Genomic DNA, 20,963 nt, shown 5'->3' with positions numbered 1-20,963 from the left:
AACTTTTGGTATTAATGGAAGAGGAGGGAAGACATATACCGACTGAAACACCCACTGGGTCACCAGTGCATCCACTGCTACTGCTTGAGGGTTTCTCGACCTGGAACAATATCTCTGAAGCTTCTTGTTGAGACGAGATGCCATCATGTCTACTTGAGGAACTCCCCAAAGACTTGTCACCTCTGCGAAGACTCCTTGGTGGAGGTCCCACTCTCCTGGATGGAGATCGTGTCTGCTGAGGAAGTCTGCTTCCCAGGTGTCCACTCCCGGAATGAAAATTGCCGACAGAGCTTTTGCATGTCTTTCTGCCCAGAGGAGGATCTTTGTCACCTTTGCCATTGCCGCTCTGCTTTTCGTTCCATCTTGACGGTTTATGTACGCGACTGCTGTTACATTGTCCGACTGGATCTGCACTGGCTGATCTTGTAGAAGATGCACCGCTTGTAGAAGGGCGTTGTAAATGGCTCTCAATTCCAGAACGTTTATGTGAAGACAGGATTCCTGACTTGATCATTTTCCTTGGAAACTCTTTCCTAGTGTGACTGCTCCCCAGCCTCGGAGACTTGCATCCGTGGCTACTAGGACCCAGTCCTGAACCCGAACCTGTGTCCCTCTAATAGGTGAGAACTGTGCAGCCACCACAGGAGTGAAATCCTGGCTTTGGAGGACAGGATTATCCTCTGGTGCATGTGTAGGTGGGATCTGGACCACTTGTCCAACAGATCCCACTGGAATACTCTGGCATGGAATCTGCCAAACTGTATGGCCTCGTAGGCCGCTACCATCTTTCCCAACAACTGAATGCATTGATGTATCGAGTCGACACTCGTCAGTTTCAAAACTTGTTTGACCATTTTCTGGATCTCCTGAGCTTTTTCTACTGGAAGAAATACCCTCTGAACTTCTGTGTCCAGTATCATCCCCAGAAAAGACAATCTTGTCGTCGGTTCCAACTGCGACTTTGGAAAATTCAAAATCCAACCGTGTTGTTGGAGCACTGACAGGGAGAGGGCAATATTCTGCACCAACCGTTCCTTGGATCTCGCTTTTGTCAGGAGATCGTCCAGGTAAGGAATTATATTGACTCCTTGTTGTCGAAGGAGGACCATCATCTCTGCCATCACCTTGGTGAACACCCTCGGTGCCGTGGAGAGTCCGAACGGCAACGTCTGAAACTGGTAATGGCAATCCTGTATTGCGAACCTCAGATAAGCCTGATGTGGAGGATAAATGGGAACATGTAAGTAGACATCTTTTTATGTCTTCCGACACCATGACATCTCCTTCCTCCAGACTGGAAATCACTGCCCTCAGAGATTCCATCTTGAACTTGAACCTTTTCAGGTAGAGATTCAGAGATTTCAGGTTTAGAATTACTCTGACCGAGCCGTCCGGCTTTGGAACTACGAAGAGGCTTGAATAAAAACCTCCTCCCTGCTGTGACAAGGGTACCAGGACAATGACTTGATCCTGACATAATTTCTGAATTGCAGCCTTTACTACTTCTCTGTCTGAAAGAGAAGCTGGTAAGGTCGATTTGAAAAATCAGCATGGGGGACGTCTTGAAACTCCAGCTTGTATCCATGGGACACTATTTGCAAAACCCAAGGGTCCAGGCCAGATTGAGCTCAGATCTGACTGAAAAGTTTCAGACGTGCTCCCACCCGAGCAGACTCCTCCAAGGGAGCCCCAGCATCATGCTGCAGATTTGGCAGAAGCAGGGGTGGACTTCTGCTTCTGCGATCCGGGAGACATTGCAGAATTTTTTCCTCTCCCTCTACCTGCAAAGAAGGGGGAAACTTTTGGCCTTTTTGTATTTGTTGGGCCGAAAGGACTGCATCTGAGAGTGATGTGTCTATTTCGCCGGTGCAGGAGCATAAGGCAAGAATGTCGACTTACCTGCGGTAGCCGCAGAGACCAACGCATCCAGCCCATCTCCAAACAAGGCCTCACCTTTATACGGGAGAGCCTCCATATTTCTTTTGGAATCTGCGTCCGCATTCCACTGGCGAATCCACAACGCCCTCCGAGCCGAGACTGCCATGGTAGCGGCTTTTGAACCTAAAAGCCCAATATCCTTCATGGCTTCTAGCATGTATGCAGCAGCGTCTTTAATATGACCTAACGTTAGGAGTATCTCATCTCTATCTATCGTGTCAATTTCAGATGACAAGTTGTCTGACCATTTTTCGATAGCTCTACTCACCCACGCGCAAGCAATGGTGGGCCTGAGCAGTGTACCATTGACCACATAAATAGATTTTAACGTAGTCTCCAACTTGCGGTCTGCCGGCTCCTTTAGTGAAGCCATCCCAGGTACATGGAGAATCACCTTTTTTGTTAACCGTGACAGGGCACTGTCTAAAACTGGGGGTGACTCCCACCTTTTCCTGTCCTCTGCCGGGAAAGGATAAGCAACCTGAATCCCTTTGGGAATCTGAAATTTCTTTTCAGGGTTTGCCCAAATTCCCTCAAAGAGAGTATTTAGCTCGTGAGAAGGAGGGAAAGTTACATTAATTTTCTTTTCTTTATAAAAATAAGCCTTCTCCTGAGGTAAAGGATGGGCTTCCGTAACTTCCAAAACCTCCCTTATAGCAACAATCATGTATTGAATGCTTTTTGCCAATTTAGGATCTATTTCCCTGGAATCACTAGTGTCGACACAGGAATCAGAGTCCGTGTCGGTATCAGTTTGTACTATTTGTGCAAATGGTCTTTTATGTGACCCAGAGGGGTCGCCTGCGGATGAAAAAGCAGAACCACTAAAAATCACATCTTCCACTGATTTTCTCGAGTTTTCTGCATGAGACTCAGGCTTATCTAATCTCTTACTGATATGATTCACACTATCACGTAATTCTTTCACCCATTCAGGCTCATGGTGTGCCAGCAGTGCCACCACATTACAACTCTGTGTCCCTAAAATGGCTCCTCAGGGGAAGAGCTCCCTGCCTCAGACATGTCACACACGTGCACAACACACCACAGACACTCTGGGACTTATAGGGGACTGACCCACAGTAAAATCTGTCAGAAGGACACAGATAGGATTTGCCAGGTCACAACCCAGCACCAGCAATAAAATGTCTGTGAAACACAAAATGCCCACAGACCTGCAGCGCTTTTATAATGATACTTACACAATGTATAGCACCAAATGTCACTGTGCCCCCCCTGTTTTTCACCCTGAATACTTGGTTCAGCAGTGGAGGAGGACCAGCGTTCTTCTCTGCAGCCTGGAAGGAGAGAAAATGGCGCTGAGCAGTGTGCTGGCTGACTGAGGGGGGAAGCCCCGCCCCCGTAATGGCGCGTTTCCCCTCAGACTTTTTGCTACTAATATTTATACTGGCGGGGGTAGGACTGTGCCTCAGCAACTTATGCCCCTTATCTGCCAGTTTTACTAGGTTTCATGCTGCCCAGGGCGCCCCCACCCCCCGCGCCCTGCAGCCTGCAATGCCTGTGTGTGATGGGTAGCATGGCGCGCAGCTTTCCCGCCCGCTGCGCGGTACCTTTTAGCCGTCACGATGACTGAAGGTCCTTTTCTTCTTACACTCACCTGTCTTCTGACTTCTGGCTCTGTAAGGGGGGTGACGGCGGGCTGTGGAAGTGAGCACATTGCCGCAGCTAGCGTTCAGTACCCTTCAGGAGCTAATGGTGTCCTGTCAGCGAAAGCAGCGCCATGAAACTATTCAGGAAGTTGGTTCCTACTTCTGCCCCCTAAGTCCCACAAAGCAGGGAGACTGTTGCCAGCAGTCCTCCCTGAAAATAAAAAACCTAACATAAGTCTTTCAGAGAAACTCAGTAGAGCTCCCCTGGAGTGCATCCAGTCTGCCTGTGCACATTTTCTAAACTGAGGTCTGGAGGAGGGGCATAGAGGGAAGAGCCAGTTCACACCCTTGAAAAGTCTTAAAGTGCCCATGGCTCCTGCGGAACCGTCTATACCCCATGGTACTGAAGTGGACCCCAGCATCCTCTAGGACGTATGAGGAAAAGTTTTATATGTTCAATATGACTAGCACTAAATAGCGTTTGTTGTGTCACGTTTAATTGAAATTGCATGAGGCTGAACATTTTCATTTCAGCGGAAAAGCAGAAGGCTGAATATTGCCTGAAACCACACAGAACACTTCAATAGCTAATATAAAACAATATATTCTGAATTTCAAAAATCATTATATCATCTTGCTTTTATGTTCAGACATAATTGAAACCTTAAGGAACCGCAAAAAAAAGATTCAACAATTTGTCACGCACAGTTCCATTTGAGACACTTATTAAACTGTGTCATTTATTTTAGATTATTGTGTGTACTCTTGTGTATTTTGCACAGGGTCTGTATGATTCATGCACTGGTTGTTTTCTTGTGATTTTTATTTGCAGTATTATTTTTGGTGCATTATTAAAGTGTTTAAACGCTTCTTTCTGTAAGCTTTGAAAACTTAACTTTAGTTTTAAAAACCATGTTCGTATTGGCGTATTTATAATAGGTACAGTGTGTGCGGTGCACACGGCACACCCTGCACCCATTATTTTTAATACTTACTCTCCGGATTCCCGCGGCGCTGTAGCAGCGCTGCAGAGATCACTGGGAAAATGGTTCGGCGCCATTTTCCCGGTGTTGTGCGCATGCAAAATTGAATCTTGCCTAATTGAATCTGACCGATAAGGTACGTGCTCGTGAAGAGTTAGATCCACCTGTGCTCTTTTATGCATTTGCATAAAATATTGCAAATAAAATTGCATAGATATCTGGGATCCGCAGTGCCCAATTACACATTACATAAATGAATAATCAAAACGGGAATATAGTGACTTACAGTTGAAGACAATATAAAACAAGTACAGGGTAAATAAACATACAATTGCTAAAGCAGCAGACGACACTCACAAGTATCAGAGTGGCAGAAAACCGTGGGATTAGGTGCCGTTGAAGATGGTTTATGTAAGAGAAGGATAAGCACTTGAGGGTTGAGGGACCTGCTCGTGAGAGCTTACATTCTAAAGGGGGGAAGGGGGCAGACAGACAGGGGTGATGCAGATGGAATAGAGGGTTAGGATGAGAGACGGCTGGGTTTGGTGATGAAGTGGGTATTGAGAGCTTGTTTGACATTTTTGAGAGAGGTGGAGAGTCTGAGGGGGAGAGGTAGAAGATTTCAGAGAAAGGGTGCAGCACATGAGAAATCTTGAAGGTAGGAATGGGAGGAAATAATCAGTAGGCAGGAGAGGCGGCGTACATTAGCGGAGCGAAGAGGACGGGCGGTAGTATAAAAGGAGATGAGGTCAGAGATCTAAATGGGAATGGAGTCTGTGAGGGCTTTGTGAGTGTGAGAAGTTTGAATTGGATTCTGAAAGGGAAGGGGAGCCACTGAAGCCAGTTTTATTATTTCATTTTTTATTTTTTATTTCCTCTGTATTTATACCATTGTCTGAGGTGCTAAGAAAAACCTGTGTGCTATGCATAGTTGTTTATTCCATAGGTCTTCACACTCATTTCTTCATCTCACCATACAAACTGGCATCCTTAACCTATTCACTCCCAATTTCTCTGCTACTATTTACTAGAGATGTGCGCAGACTCCTTGTTTTGGTTTTGGTTTTAGTTCTAATTCATCATAGTATTTTGGTTTTGGCAAACCACCCTCAAGAGTTTTGGTTAAGATTCGGTTTTTGGTTTGGTTAAAAACCGATTTAAAAAAATCGATAATCATTGATAAAAATCGATAAAAGCTAAAATCAAATCTCATTTTTGCAATTCAAAACGGAAATTCGGATGTAAAAACTAATTCTGAACAACGGGAAGATCCGAGCCAGGACTCTGTTCGTATCAGATCTCCTCAGGAGGGTTTTGGTTTGGATCCATGAAATTTAGGTGAATTCAGATTTCTGGAGAACCAATCCGCACATCTCTGCTTCTTATTATTGGCATTGTTATGAAATACCCGAATAATTACATAAAACCCCTAGAGTTACACTAGCAAGGTCTACCACCTATAACAGCCTTCCCATTGTTCCCTTAGACTACGACACACTCAGGATGCCACCAGGTCTTATATTCGGAACAGTAGGGGCTTATATAATTATTGGGTGATCACTAGGTAGTAGCTGGAGTGGGTGGAGACAGAGGTAATAGTACTGAGGCTGGACTGAGATTAACCATTATATAGAGATACGGTGGCCCACAGATGGAGGATATGGCATGGGCAATATTCCCAGTAAAGCATGGGCAATACTATTACCAGTATGTGAGGACTGACACTAGTGCAGAGGTTAACCGGGGTTCCCAATACAATGCTGGAGTGCAGAATGGTGAGCAGAGAAGAAAGGCACAGAGGACGAGAGCTGAACTTCCACTCAAACAACGGACTAGGGGTTCTAGACACAGAACAGGGCCAGGTAGCCCCAGCAGAGGCTTGCAGTATGAAGTTATCACCAGCAGTGAGGTGCAGGGCTGGCTTCCTTTACACATGAGCTTCTGTCACTTTACAGGCTGTGTCTGAAAAATGATTGGTTGGTAGCCTGGGGCATATTCATCACAATCAGCATCACAGATGCAGATGTGATAAAATTGCCAAAATTCGCTATGTAAAATTTGAACACATTGCAAGGATGTATTGCATCTAGCATGCAGGAATAGAGCTTGCGAGAAAGTTTTGTCCCTGCAAATCCTCCCCCTTCACTTCTCTGGGTATTTTTTACAAAGAACAACCAGATACAGCTACTTCCCCCTCTCCCCCCCCCCCCCACACACACACACAAACACTAAGCTAACACACTTTACCTGCACCTAGGACCGGTGAAGATAAGTGTTACTGGTTTTATTTTTTTATTCTAACCTTTTTTCGGTTATTTTCTAATCTGTGATCAGCTTGTGGAATATCAGCTATCACAGAAGCCTACTCGGTGCTCTGTGCTGGCAGGGGAGGCAGAGCAACAGTAGGTGAGATGGGGGAAACCTTAATATTGCCATCTGAAGATGGCGTTATTATCTTAGGGTTCTCACCAGTATTTATTCATAATTAGATTTTAGTGGGAAATGCAAAAAAAAAAAGTGAATTTAAGGGCTTGGAGGAGAATTTAGCAAAGTTCCCCTCCAATTGCGCTTTGATACACTTCTGTGATACTGAAATAATATGAAAAGGGTGTGAAACCATTTTTTTTACTAAAAATAATATTGATAAATATGCCCCTTTATCTCTCTCCACTTTATCTCTCCCCAAGGTTTGATACAGTTCCCTGTGAGTATAATTTCTATAGTCCTTGTGGACTTGGATGATGTTGGGGTGCTCTTATAAATAGGAACATGGTCACAAACCTTTAAGTACCAGTGTAGTTTGCAATTTTAATTTTTTATTTTTTTTACTGTTCACTGTGGAGTGTGGTGGCACTCTAGAATTGTCTGGGCAGCATTAATGCTGGATAAGTTTTTCTGTTGTTTTAAAAGTTTTGTCAGTTTATCTTTTCTTCTAACTACTTTTCCCCAAAGTTTTTCAATGAAGAAACTCATACTTTATTGCCTCGTATGGTCGTAGTGCATTTATGTATTTTATCTACATCAGGTGTTTTCCCAGATTCATTTAATTTCTACTGTTATGGGATTTATGTTTTTATAGCAGATAACATTGACTCAAATTACCTCCTGTGCTTTTATGTGAAATGTGACCTAAATGTGTCTTTTAATTATAGGAAGTTATAGAAGCTATTGCTGAATGTGCTTTTAAGACCTCACCGTACCCAATTCTTCTGTCTTTCGAAAATCATGTGGACTCGTAAGTAGAAAGATTACTTTTATTTTTTTATACTATTACATGAACAACATATAGGATTTCAGAGCACACTTTTATGGTTCTGTGGACCATATATGTTTAATCCTTACTTTCTTGGTCTCTCATATTTTGTTTTCATATGGCACCAAGGTACTAACCAAAAGGGAAAGTTTGTTCACAAAGACGGTACCAAATAGGGACCTTCCACATGTTGCAGTCACCCACATAAGATGCACTTGTATTCGGCAAACATGCCATGAGCCTGTAGAGGATCAACTTGAAATTTACATACACCATTTCAGTTGCTAGTGGTTACTACAGTAGTTAGGCCAGGGGATGAAGGCCAAATGATTTTGCCTTGTGGGATGTAGTCAGCCAGTTAGATCATGCTAGTAACATAGCTAGGGTAGTGAGACAGGTGCTGCAACCCAGGGCACAAGGCCAAGGAGGAGGTACCTCTGCCCATTCTGTGCCCCTTCTGGTAACTGCCAGTCTGCCAGAGGTTCCCGAAGAGAACCAGGTGGATGAAGGGGGTGCTCTGCCCAACTGAACTGCCATAAAATGTCCTGGAGCGGCACAGCATTCTGTGGTATTCTTCCATAATTGTAATTTTCTGTGTCAAGTTTTTATTATGCATACTGTTCAATTTCTGCCCTTCTGTGTGCCCAGTTCAGCCACAGATCTGGTTATTTGAGGGGCTATCCACCATCCTTAATGGAGCCTTTACACATGGGGAACATGCTAGTTCTGAATGTTTTAAGTAACAGTCCCATTTATTATTTGTGGTCCAATGGGATGGCCTAGTAGTATTAAGCAAACATTTCAGTTTTTGGAGTTTGCAGGAACCAATGCCCGGAGCCCTGCCTGTTCTCATAGGAAAGAGGTCCAGAAATGTGATGTGGGATCCAATTGGATCCCTCTGCCACTGTTCGGATCCCTCCATAGGATGTTGCTATCTTTGCAAGTATGTGTGAGCGCAAGTTCCCGCATGCAAAATAATTGTCACTTCCGCAGAAGTAGTGGTGATAGAGATTGTGGGGAGAGCTGCTTTTTGGATCAGTGTCCCTGCCCCAGAGCAATGCTGAATTGATCCGGTATTTTAGTATCCACCGCTGCCCCTGATGATGAATATGACCCTTGGTGGCTACCAATCTCATTACATAAGTTTGTGTAGCATTAGTGGCACACACTTTCTTGAGACAACAAAATGGGAGGATAACTCATAACACAAAAACTTTTTTTTTGCCATTATACGCATCAGTTTTTGTTGTGCTTCCCTGTTTTCTTGTACAGCTTCCATGTTGGAAGGCGTAACTTGTTAATGGCATGTAGTCTATGAAAGTGTACAGTATTTGTGTAACGTCTATGTTATTCTACACTTGCCAAACCTAGTATTACGGGTCACAGATGCGGCCTGCAATGTCAGTGAGTTCCGGCTGTTGCTATGCGACCGGGATGTCACTTCCGATTGACTGTCATCGCTGGTCTTCAGGCAATCAGGGACCCCAGACAGACGGACTGCAGCGTGTGAGATGTGCAGCATAGCAGCTGCACAGACTCTTCTAATTAGGTCCTCCTCCTCCTCCTTCAGTGCTGCTGATTGGCCCCAGAATCTCTTTTAAGGCATTCAGACTAGCCATGCCTTGCTGGTTATAGTTTATAGTAGTGTACGCAACTGGTTTGTGCCTCAGGTCCTGTATTACGTGCCTTGCCTGTGGATACTCTTTAACTGTGGATTCCCTGTTCATCAGAGATACAACCATTTACTTGCCTGTAACCCAGTTTGTGTCCTGTGTCAAGTTACCCTACTCGTGCCTTCCCAGTGTTCTACTGAGCTCAGCCGCAGGATATTGCCAACTGCAGAGTGTTTGTATACGATCTTGCTATGCCTACCTGCTCCTGCTGAGATCCTAGTTACTTCAGCCTCTTGTCTAGTGGTCTCCAGCCAAATGTGTAAGCCTTTACTGCTGGAGGTTAAAATCCTGGCAGCATCCTAAGTACCGGTGTACACATTGAGCACTAAGGGAACAGCGAGCTGCTGTTGCAGGTGAAAGACCCTCCTGCTGGCTCTACGGCCTTACACATTTGTGCTAGAGTCCCATAACACCCAGGCAGCAGTATTTTAGCAAAACACACCGACAACATATGCTTTGTATTTTACATTTTGTTACTATACGCTGCTCTACAGTCCCTGCATCTGACTAGCAGGGTGCTTATAACGCGACCTTGTAGCCAAAGTTTCTGCTGCAGCACCAGCCATAGCGTCCATTAGACGCTCCAGACAGGCTCCCTGTAGTCCGTGCAGCTCTGTCCTGAGGAGACTCCGGGCATCGCTGCATTTACCGGTGCCAATGGCCCTGCCGCCTTTGTGACATCACAGATCAGCATGCATTTGGGGCGTGGTCGGCACAGTGCAGCACTGTTTCAGCTCTGGTAATCTGTATTATCTGTAATATATTTGTGGGGGATACATATTGAAGCTTCAAGAGAGTTAAAGTGGAGAAGTTGCCATAGCCACCAATCACTTTCATAGACTCTGCTAGATAAAGGATAGCTAGAAGCTGATTGGGCAACTTCTCCAGTTTTTTATTTTATTTTTAAATACACTTTTATTGACAGGTTAACAAATTTGATAAACAAGGTACAACACTGGGCGCAGCCAGTAGAAAGCAATGTAGTTGAGATGAAACATAATGACAGACAATACCCACACAAGACACATACAAGTAAGCAGACCAGTATCTCTATGACTAAAAGAGAAACAGCATAATGAGATCATTAAGCATATCAGAAAGAGAGTCCATTACTTAATATTTCCAAATTATACCAGGAGGTTAGAGAGAAACATTTTCTCAAGGCCTCCTTGAGCACTGGTGTTAACGTTCTGACATATGGCAACCAAACGTCGAAAAATGTTGTTCTTTTTGCGTCGACGTCTCCGTCCAATCCATCCAGAATAGAAAATAAATTGTATGGTGTAATACATTTAAAGAGATGGGATCAGGAGAGAGCCACTGCGAAAGGATAGTTTTCTTGGTAGCCGCAGCTAATTTTGTCAACAGTTTACGGTTGCCATAGGTCAGAGCAGAGGCGGAACTACCGCCAGTGCAACCAGTGAGTTGCACTGGTGCCCACCTCTGTCCAGTGGCCCGAAGCATGTAATGAGTCAAACTGACTCATTACATGCCGCTGTGTGCTGCGGGCAACCGCTGCTTGCAGCACACAGCCGCCCGGAGAGGAGAGGAGCAGCGGTACGGGGGAAGGAGGAGGAGGGAGGTGGAGGAGGGAGCCGCAGCAGCGCTTTGTTACTGGTGGAGGCGCTGCTGCTGCTGGCCTTCTGCTTCACTATAGGCTGTCTTCCGAGAACAGCCTATAGTGAAGCAGAGGGGCAGCAGTAGCAGCGCCTCCACCAATGACACAGCGCTGCTGCGGCTCCCTCCTCCACCTCCCTCCTCCTCCTTCTCTCCTGCCCGGGAATCGTGAGTGACCAGAAGCTGCACCGAGGAGCCTGAGCCAGCGGAGAGGGTAAGTATAATTCTTTCTTTCTTTCTTTCTTTCTTTCTTTCTTTCTTTCTTTCTTCAAAAAGGGGGACTGTCTGCCACAATGTGTAAAAAGGGGGAATCTGCCTGCCGCAATGTGTAAAAAGGGGGAATCTGCCCGCCGCAATGTGTAAAAAGGGGGAATCTGCCTGCCGCAATGTGTAAAAAGGGGGAATCTGCCTGCTGCAATGTGTAAAAAGGGGGAATCGTGGTAAAAAGGGGGAATCTGCCTGCCGCAATGTGTAACAAGGGGGATGCTGTCTGCCGTAATGTGTAACAAGGGCACGCTGTCTGCCGTAATGTGTAAAAAGGGGACGCTGTCTGCCGTTATGTGTAAAAAGGGCACGCTGTCTGCCGTTATGTGTAAAAAGGGGACGCTGTCTGCTGTAATGTGTAAAAAGAGGAATCTGTCCGCTGTAAGGTGTAAAAGGGTCTCTACCTGGTGTAGTGGTGCTACTGTGCGGCGTAATTTGAATAATGGAGACTACTGTGCACCGTTTTATGAATTGGTATTATTTTGTGGCCACACCCCTTCCCCACGAAGCCACGCCACTATGTATTTTTGCGTGCGCCTACGGTGCGCACTGCCCCTGTTTTACATGCTGGGGTGGGGCTCCGATGCCGTTTCTTGCACACAGTGCTAAAATGTCTAGTTACGGCACTGTTGCTAGGTATCCATTTCTCTCGCGCTGAGCAGGTCCCCCTCACCAGATCCTCTCCAGGGGTGAGGGGGTGGACTTGGATGGGATGGGGGCCCAAAGCATTTTGTCGCACCTGGGCCCACCGCTCGCTAGTTCCGCCACTGGGTCAGAGCACTCGTGGCATCCCAGGGATAAATACCCCAAAAAGCCCAAATTTTAGTAATCGTAAAATCAACATGGAGAGTATGGTTGATATAGTCTTGAAGAGACAACCACATGTCTTTCACTATGGGACAGGCCCATAGACAATGTACAATATCGGCGTCAGACAAGCCACACTTATAACAGTTAGAAGTAGGTGCACCCCAATGAGAAATTTACGTTTAGGGGCGAGGTAGGATCTATGTAAGATATTTTGGTGCATTTCAGAATAGGAAATTGAGACAAGACATTTGTTTAACTGAAAGTATGACCGCAACATTTTCTCTGTTGGGAGATTAGGGAAGTCTATTTGCCACTTCAGCAGTCCTACCATACCAGAGTCTATAGAAATTTGGGAATGACAATGTGCATAGATAACTGAGTTGGTGAAGGGGGTCCCCAGTCTTACACATAACATGGTATCTAATACACAACTTTTATCAGCATCTTGAAGACCATTCCGAGTTGTTCGCTCGTTGCCGATTTTCGCTATGCTGCGATTTGTTGCTAAATGCGCATGCGCATGGTACGCAGTGCGCATGCGCTAAGTTATTTAACTAAAAACTTAGCAGTTTTGCTGTTGTTTGTGCGGCCCTTTTCAGTCGCACTGCTGATCGGTAAATGATTGACAGGAAAGGGGCGTTTCTGGGTGTTAACTGAGCGTTTTCCGAGAGGTGGGCTGAAAAACGCAGGTGTATCAGGGAAAAACGTGTGTCTGGAGAAACGGGGGAGTGGCTGGCCGAACGCAGGGCGTGTTTGTGACGTCAAACCAGGAACTAAACGGACTGAGCTGATCGCAATCTGTGAGTAGGTCCGGAGCTACTCAGAAACTGCTCAGAATTATTTAGTAGCAGTTCTGCTAATCTTTCGTTCGCAATTCTGCTAAGATACACTCCCAGAGGGCGGCGGCCTAGCGTGTGCAATGCTGCTAAAAGCAGCTAGCGAGCGAACAACTCGGAATGACCACCCATGTGTTACCTTGCACACGTAACTGACAGCTTGGAAATAAGTGAACAGGGGGAAATTTCCTCTGCAAAACTAAGTGAGAAGCTGGAGTATAGGAATCCGAGGCAAAATTTGGGCTAAACAGCGAAGTCCACCCAAATACCACGCTTTAAATATCGGGGAGGAGTAACTATGTGGGAAATCTGGGTTTCCCCAGAAGGGTGTGAAAAGAGATATTGACTTAGACACCTTTAAGTTTTGACAAACCATTCTCCAGGCCATAAACGTAGAGTTCAACAAAAAATTGTCTTTTACCGATTCCGGTAAGGATTGTGGGGCAGTATGCAATAATGACAATAATTTCTATTCAGGTATAAAATCCTGTTCTACATGTCCTTTAGTAAATACATCAGTGCCATTGATCCAATCTATGGCAATCCGATAATTGGCCACTATAGCCAGTGGCGTCAGAAGGCGGGTGCGGGGGGTGCGGCCCGCACCAGGGTGTTCCCCTCGGAAGGGGTGACACCAAAGTGCCAGCTCTTCTGTAGTTACAGGAGCCGAGTGCTGCAGTGAGATAAACCCCTGCAGCACTCAGCTCCTGTCACAGATAAGAGCCGGTACTGCACTCTGAGCAGTCTCCGGGGGCAGCCAGCATCTTCAGGGAAGCTGGACATGCCCCCGGTGCGAAGAAGAAAAAAAAGCTCTGCACGCCCCTTTTTGTTAGGCCCCGCCCCCTTTTCGGACACCCACGAGAAGGGGGGGTTGGTGTGATAATACAGAGTGCGCTCCGGGTGTCACCACACCCGGTGACGCCTCTGACTATAGCATAGGTTTTACGACATGGCAAATTCCCTCTTTTGCTGCATCTTATACAAAGATACCCTGGGACGATCACCAGCCAAGAGAAATTTTGTCAATTCTTTTTTGAGCTTGGACACATCCGATTTCAGAGGGATCATGAGCAACATTTGTATGTAGAACATATAAAAACCTCGGAAAACAGATCATCTTATAGAGATGACTCCTGCTGTAATAAGACAGTAGCAAATGGGCCCATTTGGAGAACTCTAAAAATGTCCTAGAGAATAGGGAATCAAAATTCAATCGATACACCTGAGAGGGATGAGGAGGTATTTTAATACCTAAATACATAATCCCGTCAGGAGGAGCCCACTTGAAGGGAAATGGAGTGCGCCACTCTAATTTTGCTTCTGGGAAAAATGCTAATGCCTCTGTTTTGTTATCATTTATCTAGAAACACGCTAACCTCTGAAAACTATCAAGAGTCGAGAGCAAGGCTGGGACCGCCTCTTTAGGGTTCGACATGTATAACAATAAGTCGTTGGCAAATGCAGAGAACTTAATCTCTGAATGTGCCATGCGAATACCCTTCCATCCGGAGTCATTTAAAAAGTGCCCAAGTAGAGGGTCTAGGACATGGATCTTCATCCTGTGGCCGTCCAGCTTCTGTGAAACTACACATCCCAGCATGCCCTGCCACAGTTTTTCTATTAAGGTATGCTAAAACTGAGGCAGGGCATGCTGGGATGTGTAGTTCCACAGCAGCTGGAGGGCCGCAGGTTGAAGACCCATGGTCTAGGGCGATATTAAACAAAGTGGGGAAACTGGGCAACCTTGCCTCATGCCCCGAGAGAGGCCAAAGGAACGTGTATTATAATTATTAATGGTTAGGAAGGCCATGGGTGAATAATATAAGGCATTAATAAGGGGGTCATTCCGAGTTGTTCGCTCGCAAGCTGCTTTTAGCAGCTTTGCACACGTTAAGCCGCCGCCTACTGGGAGTGAATCTTAGCTTCTTAAAATTGCGAACGAAAGATTCGCAATATTGCGATAAGACATCTCTGTGCAGTTTCTGAGTAGCTCGAGACTTACTCGCCATCTGCGATCAGTTCAGTGCTTGTCGTTCCTGGTTTGACGTCACAAACACACCCAGCGTTCGGCCAGACACTCCTCCGTTTCTCCAGCCAATCCCGCGTTTTTCCCAGAAACGGTAGCGTTTTTTCACACACTCCCATAAAACGTCCAGTTTCCGCCCAGAAACACCCACTTCTTGTCAATCACATTACGATCACCAGAACGAGGAAAAAAACGTGAGTAAAATTCCTAACTGCATAGCAAATTTACTTGGCGCAGTCGCAGTGCGGACATTGCGCATGCGCACTAAGCGGAAAATCGCTGCGATGCGAAGAAATTTACCGAGCGAACAACTCGGAATGACCCCCTAAATACGTGGGTGAATTCAGGCCCAAAACCCTGCAAATGAAACAGATTAGTTAAATGTGACCAAGAGACTCGGTCGAATGCTTTGTCAGCATCACAGCTGACCACAATAGTATTTTTATGAGTATATTGGTGAGTCTGTAACATTATTGAGAGGAGTGTCCTAACATTATGAACCGAATGTCGGTTCTAAAGAAAACCAGTTTGTGCTGGTTGTAATAAGGAGGGCAGAATTAGCTGGAGGCGCGACGCTAACAGCTTGGTAAAAATCTTTCAGTCTTGGTTGAGGAGGGAAATAGGCCTGTAAGAGGAGACTAAGGTCGGGACCTTATTAGGTTTAGGTAACACTATCACCCTTGCCGTGTTGAAGTCTGAAGGGGCTGCATGACCGGAAAGGCCGTAAACCCATCAGGCCCAGGGCTTTTACCAGGGGGCATTGACTTAATAACCATGTCAATTTCCAATTCTGTAAACGGGGAAGTTAACGAGTTCCTTTCAGATTGAGACAACGTTGGCAAGCCAGCCTGTTGTAAAAAGGCCATACTCTCAGAAGGAGAGCCCGGAGGTGCCTGATAAAGAGTTTCAAAGTAAGATAAAAAGGCATCTGCAATACGGGTGGGATCTGTGGTGACATTAGTGTTATCAGTATTGATTGAAGAAATACATCTATGCCCCAGGGAGGATTTAATTAAGTTGTCCAGTAGTTTGCCAGGGCGATTGCCTCACCGAAATTTTTTTTTTTTTCTTACATCCTAGAGGATGCTGGGGTCCACATTAGTACCATGGGGTAAAAACAGGTCCACTAGGAGCCATTGGCACTTTAAGAGTTTAATAGTGTGGGCTGGCTCCTCCCTCTATGCACCTCCTACCAGACTCAGTTTAGAAAATGTGCCCGGAGGAGCCGGTCACAGCTAGGTGAGCTCCTAGAGCTTCTTTAGTTTTATTGTTTTCTAGAATAAAGTTAGGCACAGTGAGAATGCTGGTGACAGCCTCCCTGCTTCGTGGGACTTAGAGGGGGAGTAGTGTCCAACCCTACGGGGTGAGAGTCACTATCTCCGCTGACAGGACACTGAGCTCCTGAGAGGAGAGATCGTTAGCCGCCCCAGGTGACCGCTCACCTCAGCAGCATGCCGCCACCCCCTAACAGAGCCAGAAGATGTCGGTGGTGAGTGAATTACCGGTCTCCCTAGCAAGCGGGGAGCCGATGCGAAGATGGCGACAACAGAGTGGCTCCCTGGTACTAACTGCGCTCCGGAGGCTCAGCGGTACACAGTGCAGCGCTATGAGGGGCGCCCTGAGCCAGCACCTATGCCCTACACTGGTCACTCAGCCTGTCAGGGACCTCGGTAGCGCTGCCAGCATCAATCCTCAAGCCAGTATAATATTCCAAAGTGCGGGAAGCAGCGCCATGTTCAGGGGGCGGAGCTTCTCAGAGCAGACCCAGCAGCGTTGTCAGCAATCTTCATTCCGGGAGACGACAACTGGGAAGCAGACTTCCTCAGCAGACACGATCTCCATCCAGGAGAATGGGGCCTCCATCCGGAGGAGTACACAGAGGTGACAGATCTTTGGGGTGTACATGATGGCTTCCCATCTCAACTAGAAGCTTCGGAGGTATTGTTCCAGGTCGAGGGACCCGCAAGCCGTGGCAGTGGATGCCCTGGTGTCTCCGTGGGTGTTCCAGTCGGTGTACGTGTTTCCTCCACTTCCACTCATTCCAAGAGTTCTAAAATTTGTAAGGAGAAAAAGAGTTCAGGCAATCCTCATTGCTCCGGACTGGCCAAGACGGGCTTGGTACGCGGATCTTCTGGATCTACTGCTGGAGGATCTGAGGCCTCTTCCTCTTCAGGAGGACCTGTTGCAACAGGGGCCGTTCGCTTATCAAGACTTACCGCGGCTACGTTTGACGACATGGAGGTTGAACGCCAGATATTAGCTCGGAAGGGCATTCCGAACAAAGTCATGCCTACCCTGATACAGGCTAGGAAAGGAGTAACGTCTAAACATTACCATCGCATTTGGAAAAAGTATGTATCTTGGTGTGAATCCAGGAAGTTTCCTACGGTGGAGTTTCAACTAGGACGGTTTCTCCTCTTCCTGCAAGCAGGGGTGGATATGGGCCTGAGGTTAGGATCCGTAAAGTTCCAGATTTCGGCCTTATTAATTTTCTTCCAGAAACAATTGGCTGCCCTCCCTGAGGTTTAGACCTTTTTGAAGGGGGTTCTGAACATCCAGCCTCCCTTTGTGCCGCCTATAGCACCCTGGGATCTTAACGTGGTGTTGCAGTTCCTCCAATCGGATTGGTTTGAGGCTCTACAGGAGGTTGAGGTCAAGTTTCTCACGTAGAAGGCTGTCACTTTGTTGGCCTTAGCTTCTACTAGACGTGTGTCGGAGTGGGGGCTTTGTCCTGTAAAAGCCTCTACTTGATCTTCCATGAGGATAGAGCTGAGCTCCGGACACGTCAGCAGTTCCTTCCGAAGGTTGTGTAGAATTTTCATATCAACCAACCTTTTGTGGTGCCAGTTGCTACTGACTCCTCAATTTCATCAAAGTCATTGGACGTTATAAGGGCTCTGAAAATCTATGTGAAGAGGACTGCTCGTCACAGAAAATCGGACTCTCTGTTTGTCCTGTATGATCCCAAGAAAATTGGGTGTCCTTCTTCTAAGCAGATGATTTCTCGCTGGAACAGGTTCACTATCCAGCATGCATATTCTATAGCAGGATTGCCGTTTCCAAAATCTGTTAAGGCCCACTCTACTCGTAAGGTGGGTTCTTCCTGGGTGGCTGCCCGGGGTTTCTCGGCTTTACAGCTTTGCAGAGCGTCTACTTGGTCAGAGTCGAATATGTGTGCTAAGTTCTACAAGTTCGATACTTTGGCCTCTGAGGACCTAAAGTTTGGTCAATTAGTTCTGCAGGAGCCTCCGCGCTCTCCCTCCCGTTCTGGGAGCTTTGGTACTTCCCATGGTACTAATGTGGACCCCAGCATCCTCTAGGAGAAAATCCTTTTCTCGTAGTCCATAGAGGATGCTGGGCGCCCGCCCAGTGCTTTGTTATCCTGCAGTGGTTACTTGGTCAGTACTGCTTTGTTCTAAGTTAAGTACTGCATTATTACTTGGTTCAGTAATGTTATTCAGCTGTTGCTGAGTTTTCAAGCTAGTTAGCTTGGTTTTGCTTTGTTTGTGTGAGCTGGTGTGAATCTCGCCACTATCTGTGTAAAATCCTTCTCTCGAAGTATGTCCGTCTCCTCGGGCACAGTTTCTAGACTGAGTTTGGTAGAAGGGGCAAAGAGGGAGGAGCCAGCCCACACTAGTAAACACTTAAAGTGCCAATGGCACCTAGTGGACCCGTCTATACCCCATGGTACTAATGTGGACCCCAGCATCCTCTACGGACTACGAGAAAAGGATTTACTGGTAGGTAATTTAAATCCTATTTTTTTATTTTATTTAAGAGACAGTTCTGTTTCAATGGTGTCATAGGCACTTTTGGCATCTTTACAAAAAAACCTGTTTAAATCAGTCGGGTCTGCCAACAGTTGTGAGCATGAGGCAGAGACTACTCTAGCCGCCTGAAGGAGTTTTAAACGCAATTTCTTCTTCTGAGAGGTTGCGTAAGCTATCATATGGCCCCGCAATACTGGTTTTGATGCCTGCCAAAACAAAATAATATTGTCACTGTGAATCCCATTATCAGTAGTATAATTCTGGAAGGATTGGGACAAATACTTTTGGAAGTCCTCAGACGTAGCTAAGTAATCATGAAAACGCCAGTCAAAGGAGGTGAGCCTGGGGGTATTTAATTTCAGCTGTATCTTAATTGGGGCGTGATCGGATACCAAGATATCTGCAATAGTTGTCTTATTAACTGTGAAGCAAAAAATCAGACATTGGTGGTCATTCCGAGTTGTTCGCTCGCAAGCTGCTTTTAGCAGCTTTGCACACGCTAAGCCGCCGCCTACTGGGAGTGAATCTTAGCTTATCAAAATTGCGAACGAAAGATTCCCAATATTGCGAAAAGACTTCTCTGTGCAGTTTCTGAGTAGCTCGAGACTTACTCTTCCAGTGCGATCAGTTCAGTGCTTGTCGTTCCTGGTTTGACGTCACAAACACAACCAGCGTTCGCCCAGCCACTCCTCCGTTTCTCCAGCCACTCCCGCGTTTTTCCCAGAAACGGTAGCGTTTTTTTAAACACTCCCATAAAACGGCCAGTTTCCGCCCAGAAACACCCACTTCCTGTCAATCACACTCCGATCTCCAGAACGAAGAAAAAACCTCGTAATGCTGTGAGTAAAATACCAATCTTCATAGCAAATTTACTTGGCGCAGTCGCAGTGCGAACATTGCGCATGCGCAATTAGCGGAAAATTGCTGCGATGCGAAGAAAATTACGGAGCGAACAACTCGGAATGACCCCCCTTAGCCAATAATCCGACCTACAGAAGGAATTATGGGGGTGGGAGAAAAATGAATATTCTCTGGATACTGGGTTGAGATACCTCCACGAATCCACTAATCTAAGAGAATCAATAAGCAAGGAAAGGGTACTGCGGTTACCACCTCTCTATCTGGGCCCACCTGACACATCCAATTAAGCATTAAGGACAACATTTAAATCACCACCTAAAATCAATGAGCCATCCACCCAGGTATGCAATTTATCAGAAGTCTCAGAAAAAAAATACAGTGTTAGGTCCAGGCCAAGGTGAAGGGTTACTTTTCAATCAGCACTTTTAAGAATAGAAACTTCCCTTCTGGATCCACCCATTAGCAGTTATTTTATAATTGAGGGATTTTATTGAAAAGGATGAGTACCCCCCGCGTTTTGGAGGTATAAGAAGCACTACGAAATTCCTGTATCCAAACATCCCTGAGCGTGTTGGGGTATGAAGCCCACCAGTGCATCTCCTGTACGAAGGCTATATCTGGGCAAAATTTCTTAAGGTGACTTAATACTTTTTTTCCGTTTAATGGCCCTGTTCAATCCCTCCACATTCCATCATATTAGAGTAAGGGTACTTTTCGTGGAAGTGGACTGCTCAAGTAACGACAATGGGTCAAGGGTCATCCAACACCCATCCTGGGATACCCAATCATACAAAATCCCAGTCTAGGAAACTCCCACCTGTCCCAGCAAGCAGGCGAGAGAGAAGGAGGCATAATATAGAATAATGATATGTCTGTCATAATAAATATATGCACCCCAGGAAGTGTGTACCAAACAACAATATACAATGACAATAACCTGTCAGTGTTTAAACATTCATATCTGAACCCAAGTTGATGACCCATTGGGACGTCCCAGTATGAAGATGTATCTGAAAAGATAAGAGCACTCAAAAAGTAAAAATGAAAAAATAAAACAACAAACAAACAGGGCAGCACATCCAGTGTGCGACCACCAAACAGGAACAAGACTGGTAATGAAGCTCAACCACCCCCACAATATCAATCTAATAATGAGAGACCTAAATTGTAAAGATCAGAAGGGCTTAATAACATAGGGCTTCAACAATATACTTAATGGCTGACAAACATCAGTCGTTGCTGTCCATTGCAGAGTACGGAGAAGCTGAAGTTAAAGAGTGGAAGAAGTTCCGTGCTGCCTTGGGAAAATCAAAGTAGAAAGG

General features: G+C 46.0%; 1 protein-coding gene across 3 annotated transcripts in view; it reads left to right on the top strand.

Annotated features, from left to right (window-relative positions):
* The window catches only part of PLCB1 (phospholipase C beta 1), a 1,298,702-nt gene that overhangs the window by 903,055 nt on the left and 374,684 nt on the right, over positions 1-20,963 (top strand). For all 3 annotated transcript variants that reach the window (XM_063918579.1, XM_063918581.1, XM_063918580.1), the window contains one exon: positions 7,684-7,766. In XM_063918579.1, coding sequence (XP_063774649.1) covers positions 7,684-7,766 — 83 coding nt within the window. The remainder of the gene's footprint in view (positions 1-7,683; positions 7,767-20,963) is intronic.

The sequence above is a fragment of the Pseudophryne corroboree genome, chromosome 4 (assembly GCF_028390025.1).
Source record: "Pseudophryne corroboree isolate aPseCor3 chromosome 4, aPseCor3.hap2, whole genome shotgun sequence".
In the NCBI taxonomy this organism is placed as follows: Eukaryota; Metazoa; Chordata; class Amphibia; order Anura; family Myobatrachidae; genus Pseudophryne; species Pseudophryne corroboree.
The sequence above is the reverse complement of the archived record's forward strand: the minus strand, read 5'-3'. Positions and strand labels throughout refer to the sequence as shown.